Source organism: Cynocephalus volans, chromosome 11 (assembly GCF_027409185.1).
Source record: "Cynocephalus volans isolate mCynVol1 chromosome 11, mCynVol1.pri, whole genome shotgun sequence".
Lineage (NCBI taxonomy): Eukaryota > Metazoa > Chordata > Mammalia > Dermoptera > Cynocephalidae > Cynocephalus > Cynocephalus volans.
In genome coordinates, this window is record NC_084470.1 from 113,131,387 (window position 1) to 113,153,921 (window position 22,535).

A 22,535-nucleotide genomic window follows, 5' to 3' on the forward strand; every position below is an offset into this window, starting at 1 on the left:
CTCCCATACCAGGTTTGATAGAGGTGGACACACAAGACACACATACTTGTAAAATTTAAGTCTGTGGATGTGTTTCCACTAAACTAATTGCAAAAATCTGTGGTACCACAATTCCATGGGAACCCAGAGAAGAGTATTTCCTTAGCTTGGGCATTCATCTTTCGAATCTCCCCAAGTACATTATAAAAATACCCTAAAATAATATATTTTTTTCTTCTTAGTTTTCATACAGTAACCGCACTGCACCCGCCCATAAACCTAAAGGTGTCCAGTCCTTGGCCTCTTTCTTTCTGTCTCTTTAAGAGGCAGGGCGGGTGTTTTGCCCTATTCCAAAATGGCTGCCCATGCTTCACACGCTCTGCGCATGCTCCTTGAGCGCAAATCAGCGTTAAGGCGATTCAGGGACTCCGACCGCGCAAGATGGAGATTTCGTCGGCGGCGAGACTGCACGTCCCAGCATGCCTTGCACCCGCGCCTGGAGTCGGGACTTGGAGTGATGGAGTTCACCTGGCGCTTTAGGCCGCGGAGTCGGTTGTAGAGGTTGAGGTGGAGCCCGCGGTGGGGGAAGATGGAAGCGTGGCGCTGTGTGAGGAGGGGCTACGGCCGCTGTGTGATGGGGAGAGGCCGGTCAGTAGGAATGAGTACCCGCAGGGAGGAGGGAGGAAGGGGCGGGCAGCCTGGGGGCGGGGGCGAGCGGCTGGGATTCACCCGGGGAGGGGCGGGGCCGGGCCCGGCGGGCCTGGGGGAGGAAGGAGGAGGAAGAGGGTCTGGGCGATGGTGCGGCGGGGACGATCATCTGGAGACCCTGAGGGATAGGTAAACCCGGCGCGCAGCCGGCGGGACGCTGGGTCGTCGAGGGCCGGGGCCCCGGTGCGGAGCTTGAAGGCCGCCGGCCAGGCTTGTGCCCGACCCTGCTTGGCCTTGGAGCCTCGGCCTCCTCGCCAGACTCCGTAGACACATCCCCGAAGCTGACCGTCCGCGGAGAGGCCGCCTGTCTGCTGCGGTTCCCCGCGGGCCTGCCCCCGGGAGGCGCGCGCGTCGCACACAAGCTCAGGGGGGGTTGTTGGTATGGTAGTGTCAAACTTTGTTCACTTGTATACCAACCAGCCTTTACGATTATTGCCAGATTCTCGTTCCACCAGTATTATTTACTGGCTATTTCTTTAAATTGACTCACTTTAAAAAAACACTTAAATGGGTGCTATTTACATTAGTGTCGCCCTGAGTCTTGTGGGGAAATCTTGGGTTTGATGTTTTTTCCCTAATAAACTTTAAGTACATAGATATTAAAAATAAAAAAGTTTAATTGTGTGCTATATAAACCCGATTGGTGTACCACTCATGGGAAGCACAGCACTGTATGATTGATTACATAAGTGATGGGGATCTGGTTTTAACTCCCATAGGCCCAAGACTTGATGGCAATTCAGTTAGTTCAACAGTGTTTCCTGAGTACCCGCTGTGTGCCCGGCACTGTGCTAGGCAGTTCTGAAGAGACTGGAATTGAAATTAGTAACAAGGCTCTGGTCCTGAAGGAGCTCAGTGTCTTAAAGACATCTGTTTAAATAACTACAAGTAAAATAAGTGAAGCACAAATATATTTCGGTACTCTTACTAGGATAGAAAATGCATGGACCAAGTGCCCAAGTCCCTGTAGCTTTCTCAGTTGTCACAAAGCAGGATAGAGGGCCCATGTCATGCGTTTAAAGATTTACAATTAATTTGATTTTAGAGAACAATTCAAGAATACGTAAACTGGAAATATATATATTAAAAAATTTAACTGCCATTGAAATGAAAAAACAACATATAAAAGTCAAATAACAATGAATACTATTTGAGCAAAATTCCCTTAGAGATAGAAGTGGACATTTTTGAGATTGTGTTAGAAATGGACCTATAATGAATTCTGGAGAAAAGGATAGAAGTCCTCTGAATCCAGACGTTTTGCCAAAATAGTAAGAAGATGGTGCTTAAGTTGCAGTTTTTCTTGAGCACCGGAGAGCAATATATCTATTAAAAATAATGTTAGCAGTATTTTGGAGATATTTTGGATGACAGGTTAAATTGATGCTGTTGAGTTTGGAGTGTTGTCAATTCCTAGTAAGTAATCTCTAGCCTCTTTTATTTTCCCCAAGGAGAAGCATGCTTTAAAAGAAAAATAGAAAAAATAAATCATTCACCCACTGATTAACAAGGGAAATAGTTTTGTGAAGTTGTGATAGGCTTATGTTTTTTTAGATATTCAACTGTTTGGAAAAATCTGACCAGGGTATAAAAAACTGCTTAGGAACTTTTTTTTACTCCAAACCCAAATTGGAGGAGAGATTCACTTTAATTGTAGTCTGGTATGTGTTCCATATTTGATTTAGGTATTATGTTTGCTGTGGATTCTATTTTTCCATTGAGTTTTATTAGGTGTTAGAAAGCTACTCTGAATATCAGTTTGATGTTCGATTCATCTCTCAGTTGAACTGTGGACTTTTTGAGGCAATATGTGGTGTTTTGGGAGTGTGCATGGCATTCTGTGTTATGTATATTAAGTAGAATTCTGTTCATGATTGTTTAGGGAGAGAATATTGAGATATTGATTCTAATAGTTAAAAATCATGGGTGTTTTTCTCCTCATCCTTCACATATTTAGAAGTCACATTTTGACTATTAGGCATTATCTTCTCTTGACGAAATAGATTTAGATTTCGTGTACTATAGCTGAACAAAAAGTGGTACCTCAAGGAGTGTATTTATTTCTTTTAGATACCCCATGTTTTCCCATCACTCGAAGAGTCTGAGCAGAGACTGGAGTACACCGTGGGAGAATCTGCAAAGGTGTTGCTGGAACAGACATATTTCTAGTTGTATGAGGTGGCCTGGACATTATTCTCGTGCTCCTTACCCATACTTCAGTAGTAGGCATTTTTCACTAAACTGGAGACCACCTTGTTTGTTTGAGTCTAGAACACAGTTTCAGTACAGTAACTGGAGACCTGACAACCTGAGCCAGACATCTTTGATTCATCTCTCTAGTTACGTCATGAGCTCTGAGGGAGATGAGCCTTCATCAAAACGAAGAAAACACCAAGGTAAAGGTGTAGAGATAGACAAAAATGATGGACTTAGTTGAAACTTTCATATCTAATCCTTAAAACCTCCTGCAGGTTTTAAAGGTGTGTGGTGGTTATTTTTAGCCAGTAGTTTTCTGTTAGGAACAGTAAATTCTTTTTTAAATGAAGTCTTTATTTTTATCTTCAACTGTGTATTTCTGGCTGTAAGAACAGAAGTGACTCTACAAAAAGAATAAAGTTGGAAAAGAATGGGGAAATAGATTAAAACAGTAAGTTTAACTTAAGAATAACTTTTAAGTCAATGTTTTTGAAACAAAGGTCCTTAGATGTCTTAGAGATTGGTGATGTATTCTTGGAAGTTCACAGGTCTAAAAGAATTTAATTGTGTGTTTTCATTTTTAATGCTAACTTTTTCATATAAGATAAAAGGACTCTTTGAAATTGAAACAATCATAAATGAAAGATTTTCTTATAGAATAAGATTTTATTAACTTTGTATTTCTCAAATTGGGATCTATAGTTAAAATCTTGAGAGTCTGTAGGAAATATCTTTTAGAAAAGGAGCCACATCTTACTCAACTTTAAGAAACAGGTTTTTTAAAAATGTTGATTACTTCTATTTTTTTATGTCCTTTTTACTCTAAACAATTTATTTGATTCCCTCTGTGCCACAAGCCCTGCCCCTATCCCCATCTCCTGAAAGTATAAATGAGGTATCTAAGTAGAATTTGGAATTGTCTTTCTTATTGAACTGTAGTTTTCAGTGAAAATAATTTCTCTGAAGATACTTGAGAGTAGGCTGTGTGAGTGTTAATGTGTAGGGAGCTGACATATAAGTTTGTCAAAGGAAGACATTCAGAGTGAGTCTTATTGAAGTCAGAGCTAGAAGAGTTAATTAGTTAATGCTCTCTGGGTTCCTTCTGCCTTGTTACTAGAAAGTAATCTACAGGCTTCAACTGGGTTTCAGTCGGAGTTATTAAACTAATATTCAAATAAGTGTATAATTTATTGCTACACAGTTACAAAGAACCCAGTTAGAAAAAAACAAACACATATAAGTAGAAATTCTAAGCACCCAAAAGTGAAAATCAATTTGTGTAATATTTTACCACAGCATATGGAGATAAACAAGAAATACTCGTTTGAATGAATGAAATGTGTATTTAGAGGCATTAAAATTAGGTTCCTAAGAACAACCCATGATCTACAGTAATCTAGGGCTGTATGACGTCCGATTGCTTTTCATTCATATATTCGTTGTTCATCAGGTCAGCACACTCCTCTTTTGTTCAGCCTCTTATAAATCTGTTATGTTCTCAGATGGCATAGTGATATAAGCGTGGGCTTAGGAACCACTCCTGCTCTCATTTCTGTTCTACCACTAACTGTGTGAACTTGGACAGGTTACTTAACTTCTTTGTCCCTTGGTTTCCTAATGTAAAATAGTGCCTACTCTGAAAGTCTGTTGAAGATGAAATGAGATATGTCAAAGTGCCTAACACACTGTTGGCTTCATAGTAGGTACTCAGAAGCTTGTGGTAGTGTTTTCCCTTTAGTGGATGGGAAGTGACATTTACATACTGATGAGCCTTGACTGCAACCTGACTCTTTATGTGTCCATTCTTCCTAGGTATTGTGAATAAGGAAAATGCTCTTCGTTAAGCCATGTTTGTGACTTCTGATATTTCACTAATACTTTTCAATCAAGAGAACAGCATTGCTAACTTGCCTATCACTTTAAAGTGGTATTTGAAGGATTGTGTGACACAATTATGACTTTTTAATTAGGCACCCTAAAAACCCGATCAGGCGTATTGCTTACTTTCTTTGATTCATCTGTCTTCTCTGCTGTGAACACCTTGTTCCTCCTGACATGGAAGGTATATAAGCTTTTGTAGTGTGCATTTATGTTGTGAAGTATATGAAGGCCAAAGGCTGTCCACTCAATCAGTGGTTTTCAAATTGTCTTCCATGGAACCCTAGCATTTGAACACATTTCTGTAAGTTTTTTAAAAGCAAATATGGTCAGGATAAAATGTGTGTTTACCCCATCATCCCAGCCCCAGTCCCAACATGCCAAAGATTGGTATCAAAAGTAATGCTGAAGGGTTCTACAAGCTATAGAAGTTTGAAAGCCACTGTATTAATAGATAATCCAATGGTCCTGGTTATTTAAAAAGTGGAATTGCAAAAAGAGTTGGTTTACAAACTCTTTAATTTCCAGAACTATAAAAATCTTAATGTATTTATATGCCATTACATGTACATATTTCATAAGGAAATATGAGTTTTTTAGACACTCATCTTTTATATTTTAATATGGCAGTGACACCAGGGTAGTGCTTTATGTATAACTTAACTTACATTTTGTTTGCATGGCTAGAGCTGTTTCCATCTTGTATACATATGACTTTGATTTGTGGCTTAAACTGTCATAGACAGTCCTCAGTTTATTAATGAATCGTGTTCTGAAAACTTGATCAGATCTGTTTACCTCATAGAAACTATGAATCTCAGTGTCTCCACAGAGCTGGTACAATTAACCCTAATTCTGAGCCTTTGGGGGTAGGATTCTTTTTTTTTTTTTTTTTGCAGCTGGCCAGTAAAGGGATCCAAACCCTTGACCTTGGTGTATTAGCACCATACTTTAACCAAGTGAGCTAACTGTCCAGCCTAGGATTCTCAATATTCAGTGAAGGATAGTTTCCTTCTCTTACCTAGGCATAGGACAAGCTCTAGGCAAAATTCTATAATAGTTGAAGACTTTTGTTTAATTTGGTTTTGTTTCTTTCCACCTTTTTTTCTTTACCCTTCTCCTAGTACTTCATGATATCTTACATGTCCAACTCCCTTGTTCCACCCAGACCTCACTAGTCATAAAAACCATCTTTCTCTTTTATCCTCTGGTCAAAATTTCTATTCCCTTAATGGAGCAGATATCAGCTACTTATGTATTGAGGAAAGTAATCTGATTAAACTAATTTGCTAGAAGGTATTTTAAAATTATTCCTTCATTGGCATTTTGATATAGCATATTGATATTTTGATTGTAAATATATTGTCATTGTAGAAGATTTGGAAAAATCATTCACAATCCTACCATTCAAAGATAACTACTCTTGAAAATACTGGTATATTTCCTTTTAGTCGTTTTTTTTCACCCCATGTATGAGTGTATAGAATATTTAAACCTTAATTTAATTTTTAATTGCTGGTATTTTAGGCATTGTAATCCAGTGAAGTGAAAACCTTCATGCAGGATAGAGGGGGATATTCTAGGGCTGAGAGTTTTCATGTAATCTAATCGTGCTTGGGAGCCCATCTCCAAATCTATTTTCCCATGTTTTTCTCATTTCTTGTTTTCCCCTTCTTCCTTTGAGCACATAGATTCTCTAAAAGTTTCACATTTTTCTTCTTGGTTTCCATGGCAGTAAGTATACTCTTTAATGATGGGGTGAGGGAAACAAGATCAAAGGTAAATACACACATGTGCAGTGGTCATTTCCAAGTAGAGGATTACCTATAATGGCAAAATCTCATGCTTCTCGATTTTCTATTCATCACTTTTGCAGAGTACATGATGTCTTTACCGCATATAAACTATAACACATTCCTGTTGTTGCAGGCTAGGTTTGTCAACCAGCCATTATCATTTACTAGCATCCTATAACTATGTCACGTTTAACTTTTGCTTTGGTCTGCATTAAAAAGATTTCTTTTATTTGCATTGTTCTACTTTAGTGTTTTAGCACTAAATGCTGCGTTCATATATTGCCATTATGTACCCTTCATTTACATGTAAACCAGAATTCTGAACTAAAAGTTGTTTCTGGAACTTAATTATGTGATGATTTTATCTTACTAATAGGGAATAAAATACAATGTGAAATCATCTTATTGAAAACCAAACTATGATGTACACATATATTATGGTTATAAAGTTTCTGAGCATGTCTGTGGCAGAGCTACTTCTTAACTACAGAGAAGTGAGAAACTACAACTCGTGTTTCGTCTTAGCTTTATTAGCACATTCACTCAGCCTCCAGATGACTTGCTGGATCCTTTTAAATCTGTTTTATATTTCCTGGTCAGTCAATACATCATTTTATTGCCTTTGTAGTCAGTTCGATGACAACTTCTGCTTATTCAGTGCTATGTTGCCACTTCCTACAAAAAACCATTCTATTCATTGTCTACGGGAATTTTTTAAAGGCAAAAAAATACATAGGAAAATATATGGTCAGTTTTTGATTAATTTTTTATATTTTGTTCAATATATTTTAACAGGCACAATAAAACGGAATTGGGAATATATATGTAACCATAATAAAGAAAAAACGAAGATCCTAGGAGACAAGAATGTTGACCCCAAATGTGAAGACAATGAGAACAACTTTGACTTTTCAGTGATGTCCTATAATATACTTTCACAAGATTTGTTGGAAGATAATTCACACCTTTATAAACACTGCCAGAGGCCAGTATTACACTGGAGTTTTAGGTTTCCAAATATTCTGAAAGAAATTAAACACTTTGATGCAGATGTAAGTGCAAAATATTATCAAAATTCTTCACACAAGAAAAAGGTTAAGTGTTTCATTTGAGCATTTGTGAACTAAATGATTTTAACCATTTTGTTTGTGGGGTAAGAAGGGAAGATGTTTAAGGATAGTGATGGAATAGTTCTTAGTAGGGTTATCTTGGCTTCTGGAGAATCATTTGTTAATGGTCGTTGGTATAAATAATCATCTATCTTTTCAAAAAGTATTCAAAAGTTTTAAGTATCAGTCTGTCCTGAGATGGACTGGTAACATTAAGTATTCAGTAAATATTTCTCTTGATTTGAAATTCTTTTTTTTTTTTATTTTTTTTATTTTTTTTATTTTTTTTATTTTTTATTTTTTTCTTGATTTGAAATTCTGATAATTCATGCAAAAATTTAATCTAGATGATGGCATTCAAAGAAATCAGCCTCTTAGGAAAGGACCTGAAAGATTAGAATTAATGAACATGTAAATTCTGGAAAAATACCCTGACATGTAAAGTAAAAATTTTGGATAGTAAGAGCTCCATGTGATTAAAGGCCAGGGTTTTGCGGTTGATCAAATTAAGAAACATTAATTTGGTAGATCTATAAATAACAAGAAAAAAGGATTGTAAATCTTTTATTTCAACTCTTATGAGGTTTGAAATTTTAAAATCCTATTTTTAAAGGTGAGAGTACCAGAAAATTTATATTTGCATCTCTGTATTTTAATTCATGTCATTTTTTTCTTCTAAGGTACTTTGTTTGCAAGAAGTTCAAGAAGATCATTATGGAACAGAGATCAGGCCAAGTTTGGAATCATTGGGTACAATGTAACTTTTATTTTAGCCAAATTTACTTTTGAAGATTTGTGTGTTATTAAAGCATAACTTGCTAACAAAGATGTGTGGTGTATTTGGCTAAAAATCTTAATTTTAAAAATTTAATACCTATTTCAAAAGGTCAGGAAAATATTGAAATATTCAGATAGGGACTTTTATTTGTTAAATAATTTGAATTCAAATGGAAAGGTATATAAGAATCTCTTAATAGCTCCCTTTCCCTGTCGTTGCTTTGCCCACCAGTGGACCTCTAAGATTCTGAGCTGCATGGGATCAGGGACCATTCTGTCTAGTTCATCGTTATAACACCAGTGTCTACCAGTGCCTAATGGATAGAAGCTAAAAACCTGTTTGATGAATAAATAGAAACAGGTCATCTGTGATCACATAAATTTGAGAAATGTGCCTGCTTTGCATTCCATTCATTCAGCAAATTTTTTTGAGAGCTCACTATATACCATGCAATGTTCTAGGCAGTGAGGATATAGCATTGGACAAAATGCTTAAAAAGTCTTCTCCTGGGCCGAGCCCGTGACGCACTCGGGAGAGTGCAGCGCTGGGAGCGCAGCGATGCTCCTGCCGCGGGTTCGGATCCTATATAGGAATGGCCGGTGCACTCACTGCCTGAGTACCGGTCACGAAAAAGACAAAAAAAAAAAAAAAAAAAGTCTTCTCCTTTGTGGAGTATACATTTAAGTGGAGAAAGGCCAACTTAATAAATTGTATAGTATATAGTAAGTAGGGTATTAAGTAACGATAATTTTCTGGAGAAGAGCGGGAAAGTGGAAAGGGGAAGGCTTCAGTTTTAAACAAAATGATCAGATAGGTTGACATTTGAGCAAAGACTTGGAGGAAGTGAAGGAGCAAGCCATGCCTAGAGCATTCCAGGTAGAAGAAATGGCAAAGGAAAGGCCCTGAGATTGGAGTGTTTTGAGGCAAGTGAGGAGTCCAGTGTGGTTGGTGGAGTCAGGTGGCAAGAGCTACAGGCAAAAAGAGCAGAGATATGGGGCGGGGGGTGGGGGTGGGGTAATTATAAGGCCTTGATATTGTTATGGCTTTGTTTTACTAGGGTGGAAATGGTAGAGTGGTAATGCACATTAGCATATTAAGGACTTAAGTCTGTCAGTAAAGAGCCTATCAGACCCAGTCCCAAACTTTTTGATTCCAACACTTAACATCCTACGTTACTAATGTTTTGTAGAATACACTTTGGTAAACATTGTTCAGAAATATTAGGAGAGCTAATATTTTTGTGTTTTTGACATATATGTGTGTATGTATTTGCGTATGTGTGTGTGTGTGTATATGTGTATATATAAACAGTCCCTTGTTTTAAATTCATTTTTTTCTTGTAGGTTATCACTGTGAATATAAGATGCGAACAGGAAGGAAACCTGATGGCTGTGCCATTTGCTTCAAACATTCCAAATTTTCCCTTATATCAGTGAACCCAGTGGAATTCTACCGACCTGATATTCCTTTGTTGGACAGAGACAATGTTGGATTAGTTTTACTCTTGCAGCCCAAAAGTCCGTGTGCTGCCTCTCCTGTGATCTGTATAGCTAATACACATCTGTTGTATAATCCAAGGCGAGGTGATATTAAGCTGACCCAATTGGCAATGCTACTGGCAGAGATTTCCAGTGTTGCCCATCAGAAAGATGGCAGCTTCTGTCCTATTGTTATGTGTGGTGACTTTAATTCTGTTCCTGGTTCTCCACTCTATAGTTTCATAAAGGAAGGAAAATTGAATTATAAAGGACTTGCCATAGGAAAGGTAAGTGTTTGCTTCATCGTTGTTAGGGAGGTGGCCTCAGGTGCTCTGTTGTAATGTGAGGATAGGCATCACATGGATGTTTGAAAGCCTTACATATCCAATACCTCACTTTACCAAGCTGTAGTGATTTTCCACAAATAGGAATAAGTAATTATATTCACTTGGTTGAATTTCATCTTTTCCATTTATCTGTGGCAACATACTGTTGGGAGGAATTAACAGACAGCAAAAAGCCAAAATGAGAGAGAAGAAAAATAAAATCATTGACAGACATGGATACCTCACAAATAAGGAACTGCCTCTACAATGTGGCAGGAAAGAATTTTGAATGCTGGATGTGGGCAATCTGGTTGGAAAAACAGTAACTTAATATTATATAAGCTTTTTTTTTTAACATAATGATAAATACTTTAATCCTTTAGCATAGTATAATTTATTTCATGTTATTTTTATTGTGGTTTCTTATGCTTGCTTTAGATCTTTTGATTTTCGGTATGCTTAACCAACATAAACTCTCCACCACTGGAATTTTGAGTGATAGTTGAAAGTTCTTAGTTGATGTCTCTTAGTATCTGATATAACAGGAATTATAGTGCAGCTAGCAAAAAGCGGGGGGGGGGGGGGCACTATGTGTCCAAAACTATATCATTTGAATGTCCAAATTAGGGAAAAGTACGTATAGGAAAAGATAGTCATTTTCATGTAAATGATAAGTGCTTTCTGAACTGTATTTGAATAAGATTTTATAAGCACAAAAGTATAATGCGTAAATGGTAATACTTACCATTCTTGGGTTACCTCTTATTTAAGACAAGCTTTTCAATACATAAACTATTGAAAATCTATTCACTTAAGGTACCTGTTGAAATTTTGTTTAGGTATCTGGCCAGGAACAGTCTTCACGGGGACAAAGAATTTTATCTATTCCAATTTGGCCCCCAAACCTAGGTATCTCACAGAACTGTGTGTATGAGGTACAGCAGGTACCAAAAGTAGAAAAGACAGGTAAGTATGTGCAATACATTTTGGCAGTCTGCTGGGTAATAGTGTTCCTTTGGAAGACAAAAAACTAAATTTGTCAAGGGATAACAGTCTCATGGATGAGTATTCATATATATAAATATATATATATGAAATTATATGAAATATATATAATGAAATCAGTTATTTCTCATTCCTGTTTTTTTACAAAGAGCTCTAAATTTACCTTTTTTAAGGTGAACTCCCCAAATTATTTGTGCATGAATTACTTGCATGTTGCTTTGGAATTGTTTGCATTTTATTTTTCCTAATCTGGGAGACCGTCAAAGCATATAGATTCCAGGATGAAACATTTAACTAGGCAACTATCTAAACTAGATATGGCTTAAATATTGTTTCTAGAGTAAGAGGACTATACTAAGGCAAACTAGAACAAAACAACATATTAAGAGTACTAATATTTTTTATTTCTGTTTTTATAGACAGTGATCTGACACAAACAGAGCTGGAAAAAACAGAGGTCCTAGTGACAGCTGAAAAGTGAGTTCTGAAAAGCAACAGTAGACATTTGCTGACTTCAGTGTAATAAAAAAAATAATTGCTCCAAAATGATGGTATCCTGTGCTGGCTTTTAAGGCAGATAGACCTGAGTTCCAGTCCTGATTCTGCTTTTTTTTTTTTTTAAAAGATGACTGGTACGGGGATCTCAACCCTTGGCTTGGTGTTGTCAGCACCACGTTCAGCCAGTGAGCCAACCAGCCATCCCTATATAGGATCCAAACCTGTGGCCTTGGTGTTATCAGCACCAAGTGAGCCATGGGCCGGCCCCTGCTACTTATTCGCTGTGTGATTTTGAGCAAGAAACTTAACATTTCTGATGTTCAGTTTCCTTATCTAATTTGGGGGCTGTGAGAATTAGATGAGACAAAGCATATAAAGCACAGTGTTTGATACATAGTTAATGCCTGGGCAGTGTCATGAAAGGAAACAGCACATGTTACAAAAGGACCAGCTTAAGTACTCTTTGAAATTTATTGCCATTACATATTTAAACAAAGGTCAAAATCACAGAAAAATATCTGTCAGATTTCAGGAGGATCGGTAGTCGTCTTTGACTTACTAGATCTCAAAAAAATGTATAGAACTGATCCAAAAAAGAATATGCCAGTAGAAAAGATGATCGTTTTTATTTATCTTGTAAACTGTAGGAAAAGGTCACCAGAAGGACAAGTGAAGATGCCTGGGTTCCTTACTAAAGAAACATGAATGTTTGGGGCTGTGTGTTTGTACAGCAGAACAGAGACTTAAATGGTTCTTTTTGGGAGATTCTTGAAATGGGTTGATGGTTTTATGTTGTGGCACTTTTATAGTTTTTGTTTTAACATTTAAATTTAGGAGCCAAATTGGAAGCATCTCTCATTCATTTTATCTGCTTTCTTCTCAATTTTATTTTGTATACCTTGTCTTAAGAAAATATTATCTCACAAATAAGAACCTGGAAAGAAGGAAGCAATTTTTAAAATTTTTTAAATGAATATTTAGAAATTTATGACTTAAACCTTCAAATGCAGTAAAAACCTTTCTGAATAATATTAATAAAGAAGGCTAATCAGACTAAGAAATACTTAGTTTTGAGTAATTCTGGAAATCTTTTTATGGTAAAATGAGATATAAGAAAAGATACTTTGAGTATCTATATAAATACAGTGTGTTTATATGCATAGCTTATACCTGTAAACTGAAAAATTGGTAGTAAGATGATAGTTTGCAGGAGACCCGTTTGCATTTAATAATATTGTAAATTCATGATGTGTTACTAGAAAGTGATCTTTAAACAGTTTACCGCTAACATCATATGTATTTGTAGTATGGAGTGAATGTCAGTCATTATAGAAACTGTTTTAAGATGCACTGTAAAATTATTTCACATGTTATAACAAGAATAATCAGAGAAATATGGCCCCTGTGACATCAAAAGTCTGGGAAATTCCAAATAGCATTCCTGAAAGCCACTTTGATTTTCTTTCTTAAAAGCACAACAAAAAGCTTATAAGTTATTTTAGAATACGTGTTCATTAGTAAGTGGAAGTTCTCAAACATGTTATAAATAATTTAAAAATCACATAAATTTTGTAATTGTTGAGCTTTTTTATCCCCATGTGTTACAGCCTTGTTAATGGGCTTTGGATATCACTGCATGAATAAATGAATGCTGAATTAAGACATGGTCTTTTTAAATAAAGCTTGTCCTAATGTCTGATCTTAGTCTAGAAATTAAATGAAAAAGTAAATAGGAGTTTTATAGAAATCATGAAAAACTTGATGGATGCTAAACATTTTTTCTTTTCAATTTAGATTATCTTCAAATTTACAGCACCATTTCAGCTTGTCATCTGTTTATTCACATTACTTTCCTGACACTGGAATTCCAGAAGTGACCACCTGTCATTCCCGAAGTGCCATAACTGTGGACTATATTTTCTACTCTGCAGAAAAGGAAGATGTTGCTGAGCACCCAGGTAAAGAATACATGTAATCTTAAATTCTGCTAGAGAGCACAGCAGCTACAACCTCAAGGCTGAAGTTGAGAAAGTTGAGAGAGTTAGCCAAATGTCTAGGTGAAGTTCTAGATTTCAAAGTTAAAAACATTTTTAAATAGATTGGAAATATATTTGAATAAATCAGTTAATTCCCTGCATATGATGAGGGAGGCAATAAAACACACCAAAGGAAGTTATTACCAAAGAATTATATCCTCAGTTCCACCCTCCAGTTTCAGTCAGCTTCTGAGTTTTAGGTCTTTCATGTTGCTCTGTTTTTACTTGCCGTAAATTTACTGTTTTTCCTATGACAGCAGCTGAATATACTCATTAATGATCAACATATAGTTTTCTACTTAAATTTTACTAAGGCATGCTGCCTTCATTGGGGGACCATATTTATGTTGCCAACAACAGAAATTTTGTCACGTTGACCCCGGAATATTGGATCATTCTGAGGAAGAAGAGAGTATAATATGACTATGTTTTCAAAAAGTAAAGGTGATAAAACACTTTTCCTTTGTATGAGTCTATGAAAATCAGATTTTAAACATTAACCAAAGGACTTAAAGTGGAGAAGAAAATGCAGTTTAAAATAACTGGAAATCCAAAAATATTCAGAAAACTATGGAAGTCCAAAATGTTAGCAGCTGTTTTTTCTCTTCTTATTTTCCCTTTTTTTGGTGATACTTTTCTTTTTCCCTTCTGTTGTTTGGGGTTTTTTCCCCCCTTTCTTCTGGGGATTACCTTATTATTAACACTCAGCAGATGGCTTACTCCTCTCACTAGACCAACTCCATGAAATATGCTTGCTGCTTTGAATTTATAAGGTTCTGGCAGTTGTCGTGCTGACAAAAGTTCACTAGGTGGCAGGAGAATGTTATGGATCAACATCTCAAATCTCTTATTGAGAACATGTCATCTTTTACTCTATTTCTGTGGGTACTTACTCTGGTACTAAATTATACTAATTTATTCTTCAGTCACCTTATAAACTTCTTACACGGCTGTGGCTGGGTCTTACTGGTTTTTCACAACTGCATAATGGCTGGTAAATGAATTTCTAGTGTAGTTCTCAATCTCAAATTACTCTTGACATTCTTAGGTATTACACTGATATTTTCTTCTAAAGATTCGCAGAACTTGAAATAGAAAAAATATCTGAAATAGAAAAAATGTTTGAAACTGCCGTGTGTTTAAAAATTATAATTAGGTTATAACTCAAAACTTTATTCATATTCTAAAAACTGTTCCATCTTCTGGAGAGGTCTCAAGTTCTTTATCATCATTGTTTAGAAAAAAGACTTGTGTGATTAAAATAAACTGTTGACACAGTTTCACTAAAAATATATATATGCTTCTTTAATGTAGGAGCTGAAGTTGCTTTGGTTGGTGGCTTGAAACTTCTAGCTAGACTGTCACTTCTTACAGAACAAGACTTATGGACTGTTAATGGACTTCCAAATGAAAATAACTCTTCAGATCATCTGCCTTTATTGGCTAAGTTCAGACTTGAACTCTGATTCTTCTTTGATTGCATTCATAATTTTCTTTCCAATGTATATGCTTTTCAAAGAATGTAAAGTTGTTTTTGAGTGTCTGCATGTTTATTTTTGCGCTGTGGAGCTTTTGAAGAGGTTGTGTTAAATGCTTGAAACAGATATCAGAAGAAACAAGTTTACAATAATTTTCTTTTTTAATAATGAAAAATATTTTCATGACAAGTGAGATCTAGATACTCTTTATCATAAAAGAGATGTAAGTATTTTTTATTGTAAGTCCCAGTAAAATTGACAATGATTTTTAAATATAGTGCATCATTCTTATAGTAAAGAATTTCATTTTGTGTTTTTGGTAAGCTTTACAGTGGGTCCAGAATATCTTTGAGTTCTTGCAAATCACAACTTGTTGCCTTTCCAGAAGGTCCGATGTCATTGGGATAACTCTGTTTAGTCCTAATTAGTTCATCTCAGAAATCATTAGGTCATTCACAGATGTCCAGTAATTTTAGCTTATTTTTAAAGCAGCTTGATAATACATTTTAAATTATACAGAATGCTTAATCCATCTTATTACTGTCCTGAGCCATGCCTGCATTTTGTTGGGGAAATGTTTGGGACACACAGGTCACCATAACTAGGAAGAGGACAAGGTGCTTTATGTAAGCTCACTCTTGTAACAAACAGAGGTGGGCCCGAGAGAGGCAGAGACTTTGGGGATATGCCTTTGTTTCCCTAGCATTTTTTTTCTAATTAGTTTGAAGAAAAGATCCCTGGGTTGGGGGAGAAATTTTATTTTACTGAACCAATTCTGTAGAAATTTATTTTATTAGGGGAATTGTCTTTGGAACAAAGTTGGCAGCTATAAAATTATTTTTGTTACGCCTCAGAAATGGGAGGAAGCCTGTAAAACTCTAGCGTGGAGATACCAACTTAGAGCCCTAATCCTCTTGAAGTAGTCATTTTAACTGTTGGTTTTAGTGAGTTTGTTTCTAAAATGTTTTACTTTCTTTTACAATGATGCACCAGTGTGAGATGGTGCTGACATTTTTTATGAAGTGGTTACAAGCAGATTTAATAAATCCTGTAGTTGGCTTTATGAAAGGGTTTGGGTCAAAACTTTCAAAACATAAAAAGTGGAAATGTTCTCCTTTTTAGAGAGTAGAATCAAAGAATTATATGCATTTTTACTAAGTAGTAATTTTACACTGAATTATAAACATTTCATAGAATGTTCATCTTAAATTGGAAAACAATAATAGTCTTGGACTTTAACAGTTTTTGTACTAAAACACTTACGATAATTATTTTTAAAATATAAAGTAGATGAAAGCCTCAAAGAAGGCACACAGGTTATAAGGATTGCTTAGTAATAATTGTGATATGTGGATACTTTTGAATGTTTAATTTAACGTCTTCTTAGGGTTTTTATTTGCAGTATTAACTGTAGTTCCAGGATTTTCTACATTTTTTTAGTAATAGCTTGCAGAATATTATGATATATCCTAATTAGCAAATATAGTCATCATCAAATTATAATGACAGTATAATTATCCCTTTTTACAGATTTTTTTTTTTTTTTTTTTTTGGCAGCTGGCTAATACAGGGATCTGAACCCTGGACCTTGGTGTTGTCAGCATCATGCTCTCACCAACTGAGCTAACCAGCCAGCCCTATCCCTTTTTAGTATGGGGGAAAGAAAAATGAGAATTCATTGATTAATTCTGCTTTGTATTGTGTGAATTCGTTAACAAATAACTTTATTATATATAGGTCATTGTTAACAGACTAACATCCCTAAAAACCTCTGTGAACATTTAATTTTTTTATATCCTGATTAATATATTGTGATTTTAGACTCATTTCATGTGCTTCACTCTGATAGAGTTAATCCAATAAATTGCTTTCTACTTTAGCCTATCAAATGAAGTATTATTTCGTGGACTGGAGGCCAAAAGATCAGTGTAACCTCACAGGTTTTTAAAGCTCCACTAAAAATAATTACCCACCTGTCTTTATTTGACCAGAAGAGTTGGTAGCTATGCTGGAGCCTTGTATTTACCCACGAGAAACAATTAAATTTGGTTAATTGCTGAAATAAAATCTCTTGCAGTCACAAATGCTATACTATTCAAGTTTTAAATGAAAAAGGAAATTGTGGCATAATAAAATTTTGGGTTTACCATACCTTTTGATATCAAGATAGTATGCATGTTTGAAATCTTGTCTTTTTTTGAAATTTAGCAACTGTCTGCTTTTGCCTTCTTTGGGAAAAAACAGAGATCCAGAGAGTCAAAGGAATTGGAGAAACAGAGGTGTCAAGTCATTTGCACTTTGTACCTGTACATTATGTAATAAATTATGATACTCATACATCCTGTGCCTGAAAGTTTTGTGGTAGGTGTACTAAGCTGTATACACTGGCCTGTTGCCTCTCCTAAACTATTTCATTACCTTTTCAGCCTTTATTATTTATGGTGATGCTAAAAGATAGGCAAATTATGCCAGAATAATGTTTAATATTGTCTGAAAATTGTGAAAGAAGAAAGGTGAAAGAATGATAATTAGTTCACTAGAACAAGAATGTAATAAGAGGACAAGGAAAAAAAATCACACCATTTTATATTTTCAGAAGAAAAACAATCCATGAGTTTCCAGGATGGTTTTATTAAAGTCCCATGCTATATATAAACATACAAGTGATGAGGAAAACATTAACTTGAAACATGCATTGATCTGGCATTCTCTAAAATACCATTATACAAGTTTTCGTTTACTTAAAAAAATACCCACTAAAACAATCACAGTTTTTCTTAAAGATTTAAAAAAATGTATTGGCTAGAACAAAGTCCAGGAGAATAAACAAAATTCTGAATTGTATGTCAAAAAAACTGTACAAGGTTGTACATAAAACTATAGCTTACAAAAGCCTTGGGTATAGTAAGAATACTGAATTAAGAGTTCCAAAGTTCTGTTTACCAACATCTATTAATAAAATCCTTATGAAATAATTGACTTAGAAAAAGTGAAAATGCTCATAATTTCAGAGTGTATAGAAAATACTAAATATCACTTTCTGAAATAAAGTGTACTCAAAACAGCACATCATATAGTCTATAATCAAGATTTCTGTCATTCATTTAAACTTTGCATAAATTGCCACGATGGCTAAGCATAAATTTTTTTTTGCATTAATAAATTTTTAAAAACTAGATTTCAAATCATTTCCTAATTGCTTTTTTGTTTGTTTTTTAATCTTTCAAATTATAGCCAGTCTTAAAATCAATGTTGGGGAGTTAAACCATGTCAGGGTTTTTTTTCCCTTGCCTTAATGTTACTTTAATTAAATTATTTCACTAGAATTTAGGAGTTTGGTGTTTCCCATGTCTTTTAGAAATTAACATAATCCATAGGCAATAAAAATAGAATGACAACTAAGAACATTTTAAATTAATTTTCATGTTTCTGTGACCCTTACTTTTGGAAAATGAATCTAAAAATCAAGTGAGTATAGAAGAAATTAGGTCACTAATTGAATCATCAAGCCACTTGGCAGTTTTAAGGCTTACAGCAACATATAGTTTCTATTCTTTTCCCTCTCTTTTTGTGGGAAACGAGGTGATTGCATCTTTTTGACATTCTGTATTTTAGATGGAACAGTACTTAATGCTTGGCAAATCCCGTTCCAAGCTCATAGAATAAGTAGTCTCCTTATTAGATATAATAAAGTTTCAGACTGAAAAACAGAAGATATATGGCTAAGTCAGTGTTGTTTTAGAATGAGAATGAAGTGACTCATTGACTACTCCAAATCAAAATACATGCGGCCATGAGGCTGCAAATGGGTTTGCTGTGTGAAGATATACAAAGATAACTCATTTTTAACTCTGATAATACTATTCTTAAAGAAAAAGATTAAGTTCAGAATTTTTAACTTATGCTGCATTTTAATCTAGTTGAGATGTATACTTCTTTGGTCCTGTTAATCTAAAGGACACTGGACTTCCCTCTTTTTCAAGAAGACAGTATTTTCATTAATAATATTGATTTTTAGGGTTAAGAGAGCTCTTGTGCACATAGCTGAAGGAGGAAGTCCTTTTGCTTTCCATGTCACCCCCAGAGGTTTTATTGGTAAAGATTCTCAATGAGCAGATTCTTATTTTTTTTACTCCCGTCCTATAACCACCTTCAGACAAAGAGAGCCAGAGGAGAAGCACTGAGACTGACATAGGACTTTGTTGACCGGCAGGCTGCACTTGTATATATCTTTTGGTCTCATAGGTTGGCATGGCCGGCTAAGATAAAACAAGTGAGATAGAGGCTGTACTCTTGATATTCATGACATACAAACTACGTATGCTGTTAGTTATCTTGTGTGGGCTGCAGCCAGAAGTTACACTGTAACTACCATACGCAGGCCCGATATTCATTCTGTGCTTCACGGACTAAATTACACTATAAGGTGTAACACTGTACAGGAAGACTTTTCCATTAAAAAGTTTCTGCTTCTCTATTTCATTGTATTTTCCAGTACTAGTTCCTAAATATGAAGTAGAACCTAAAAGCAAGGTACTGGAAAATAACCTTAGTGTGTCACCTTTGGTCTTAATATAAGACATCAGAATGCATTTTTAACAGTGAGTCCTATGAATCAAAGCCTGACTCAGAGTTTAAAAATCAGAGAAACGTGAACAGAAAGGTTATCTGGTTCTCACGACCTGCTGATTCATTCCTGGTCTCTTGCCTTTGTGGGTGAGGCAATACTGCTAAATTTGTGTAATAGTGCATGACCTCTTGTGCTTTTTGCTGGAGTCTGCAAAGTTTAAATGTTAGTGACAGAACATAGACTAGCTTCTGAACGTGCTTTGTTTTGTTTTGAAAGAACAAAAACTGTGTCAGTGAATGCTTTAAGAAAGATTAAGAAGGAAGAAACTCCAAGATCCTAAAAATTGTTTCCCGTATTGCCAGAAGAATTTCAGTGCTTTTTAGTAAAACACTTGCATATAATACCTTAAATCTCATCTCACATGTGCACCAGGAAAAAAAAAACCTCCAAACTTGTGGAGATCCCCATGGGAAATATGGGGAAACAATACAAACAGCCTATATATATAAAAAAAAAGAAAACACCATTAGGTTTGCATATCTGATGTCAAAATGCTGAGGTAATATTAACTGCTTAAAGAAAACCCACCCATCTTTGCTTCTGTTATTGCTGAAGAAGACAGTAATACTGATCGAGTTACCTTACTATACCAAAAGTGGGACAGAGGACTTCCTGAACATTTACTACTGGTGAGGCATAATGTTCAAAGCAAGTAAAAGAAAGTAGGTAAATGGAAAAATATAAAACTACAGTTATGGTTGTTATCCTTAAGTTCTAGAGTGAGGGAGACAGTCCAACCCCAGTGGGGTTTATTACTTCAGCCTTTTCATGGTCAGCCTCTTAGCAAACTTTTTAAAGCTAATTGTTACCACCCACTCAGATTCTATTTCCAGGTGAATCCTTAAAAATAAAATGCACGAGTTCTTAATAAATAGTTGCAGTTCCTCCTGAAGATGCTGGGTAAAGTGCAGAGAGAAGCACCACAGAAACCCTCTTGGTCGCCAGTATGGCTTGGCTAGATTCGGATTTGATAGCCCACTTCATTCAGAGTGCTGAGATCAGCCGCTTTCTTTTCAGGCAGTGCAGGCCTAAGGGTAAAAGAAAGACGTCAGGGGACAGAGGATGGAACAGAGAATTCTAATCGAGCACTTTTAAGAGCCTCTACTCAGTTCTCCTAACCCTTCTGATATTCGTCTCACTCCTTCCACCCCCCACCCCCACCTCACCAGCCTCAGTTCCCAACTCTACTTCTTGTTCTTAAGTCTACCTTTATAGGTTTTAGAGAACATTTTAGCAGGTTTTTGATGTAGAGTTCAAATTTTTTTTCAGGGTGATGAATGAACTTTTCAGCTTTAAGCCTGAATTTGGGCACACTATAACTTTTGAAACCCAGTATCTGTGAACCGTGCAAGGAGCTGAAAAGTCACATATACTACAGTAGAACCAAAAATCTGAGTCAAATCCTCCTTGAAACACTGGCTTCCTAGTGTCTGTGCCCAGGGGTGAGCTCAGGAATGACAAGGTGACTCAGGTTTCTGGGAAGAGATTCTCAATTATCACTGATAGAAGGTTAATATTCCAGGCTTGAATGTACAAAATCAAGGTGAATCTTGTAGAATTCATCTGAAAAACCATGTCAACGTGGAAAATCAATCAGTGGCAAACCACCTCTCCTCCTTACATTTTCTAAAGTCCTTTCCAACATAAAACTATACCTAAGCATTTATGTGAAATCATACAAGGACTTCAAGCTAAAAAAAAGAAATTCCAGTAGCATATCATCTGTCTTGATTAAAGACATTTCCTAAACAACTTTCCACGTAAAACTGTGCCTAAGCATTTTCACAATTTATCTTACAATTTTTTCATTTCTTAATGAACCTCTTTTCACCTTCTTTGATAAGAGATAACTGGGATTGTAAACCAAGTTTAGGATGTTCCATATGTCTAATGAGTCCTAAATCAAAAGTTTCACATTTGGCCGTTTTTACAAGAAAATCAAAGACATTTTTAGGTTACATGTAAACCTTGTTCTTCAGTGTTAAAAAAAAAAAAAGAAAGACCAAAATGAAAATACGGCTGTTAAAAAGTTTCTTAGTTTATAACTTTGAAAGATTTCCTAACAGCAAATAGTTTTCCCCTGGCACGAAAATGGTCCAACTTATTCAGTGTGGATCGAACTAGAAATCAAGAGCTAGCTTCTATCTAGGATCTGGCTCAATGAATGGCATTAGTCTTTGCCAACAAATTCTAGTACCCTTTCTCTCTCCTGTCTTTGTTTCTCTGAGATTGGAAGAAAAGTCAGCAGTCTATGATTATTCCCTCTGAAACTTCACTGTTCATGGTGGTCAAGAAACCTTCCTTCACTTGCTACTTGGCCCTACTAAAATAACTTGTATCCTTACTTGTCCCTGTGTTACATGGGGGCATATTTCTTAGCTTGACCATGTGCCCTGCTTTATTGGTCAGGAATCATGCCTCGTTTCTTTGTGTCTCTTTTAATGGTGTCTGGGACGCATACATGGTGCTAATAAATATAGCTGACTGCTAACAGAAATCCCAACACTTCTTGTGTGTAGACTCCTGCTCCTTGTATCAAAGAGCTCAAGGCTTCCAGCCTTCAGGATGATGGTGTCCTCCAGTCCATACACACCTTGGAGATCAGCCATTCCCTTTAAACAAAGGCACTGCCTACAGGCC

The 22,535-nt window shown here is 35.8% G+C and overlaps 2 protein-coding genes across 8 annotated transcripts in view; one reads left to right on the forward strand and one right to left on the reverse strand.

Moving 5' to 3' along the window:
- The first annotated feature begins 493 nt into the window (after nt 1-493).
- Nucleotides 494-17,566, forward strand: ANGEL2 (angel homolog 2). 6 transcript variants are annotated; one of them, XR_010024877.1, is made up of 10 exons: nt 494-627; nt 2,758-3,083; nt 7,353-7,609; nt 8,347-8,416; nt 9,788-10,209; nt 11,088-11,214; nt 11,673-11,730; nt 13,546-13,709; nt 15,102-15,488; nt 16,823-17,566. XR_010024877.1 is itself a non-coding variant. In XM_063114233.1 (9 exons), the coding sequence occupies exons 1-9, from the start codon at nt 569-571 to the stop codon at nt 15,251-15,253; spliced, it is 1,635 nt and encodes a 544-aa protein (XP_062970303.1). In that variant the 5' UTR covers nt 494-568; the 3' UTR covers nt 15,254-16,401. The 6 variants fall into 6 exon arrangements, 5 of the variants coding, with proteins under 5 accessions (XP_062970303.1, XP_062970307.1, XP_062970305.1 ...); XM_063114233.1 differs by lacking the exon at nt 16,823-17,566 and having other exon boundaries at nt 15,102-16,401; XM_063114235.1 differs by lacking the exons at nt 494-627; nt 16,823-17,566 and adding an exon at nt 747-816 and having other exon boundaries at nt 15,102-16,401.
- Nucleotides 17,567-18,759: 1,193 nt separating this feature from the next.
- Nucleotides 18,760-22,535, reverse strand: part of VASH2 (vasohibin 2) — a 34,549-nt gene continuing 30,773 nt past the window's right edge. For both annotated transcript variants that reach the window (XM_063114570.1, XM_063114569.1), the window contains exon 8: nt 18,760-20,923. In XM_063114570.1, the coding sequence (XP_062970640.1) occupies nt 20,851-20,923 (73 nt within the window). In that variant the 3' untranslated portion in view covers nt 18,760-20,850. The remainder of the gene's footprint in view (nt 20,924-22,535) is intronic.

Coding starts and splice junctions, on each gene's coding strand:
- ANGEL2 (XM_063114233.1), top strand. CDS start 569: ATGGAAGCGTGGCGCTGTGTGAGGAGGGGCTACGGCCGCTGTGTGATG. Junction 3,084..7,352: donor AAAACGAAGAAAACACCAAG/GTAAAGGTGTAG, acceptor ATATTTTAACAG/GCACAATAAAACGGAATTGG. Junction 13,710..15,101: donor AGATGTTGCTGAGCACCCAG/GTAAAGAATACA, acceptor TCTTTAATGTAG/GAGCTGAAGTTGCTTTGGTT.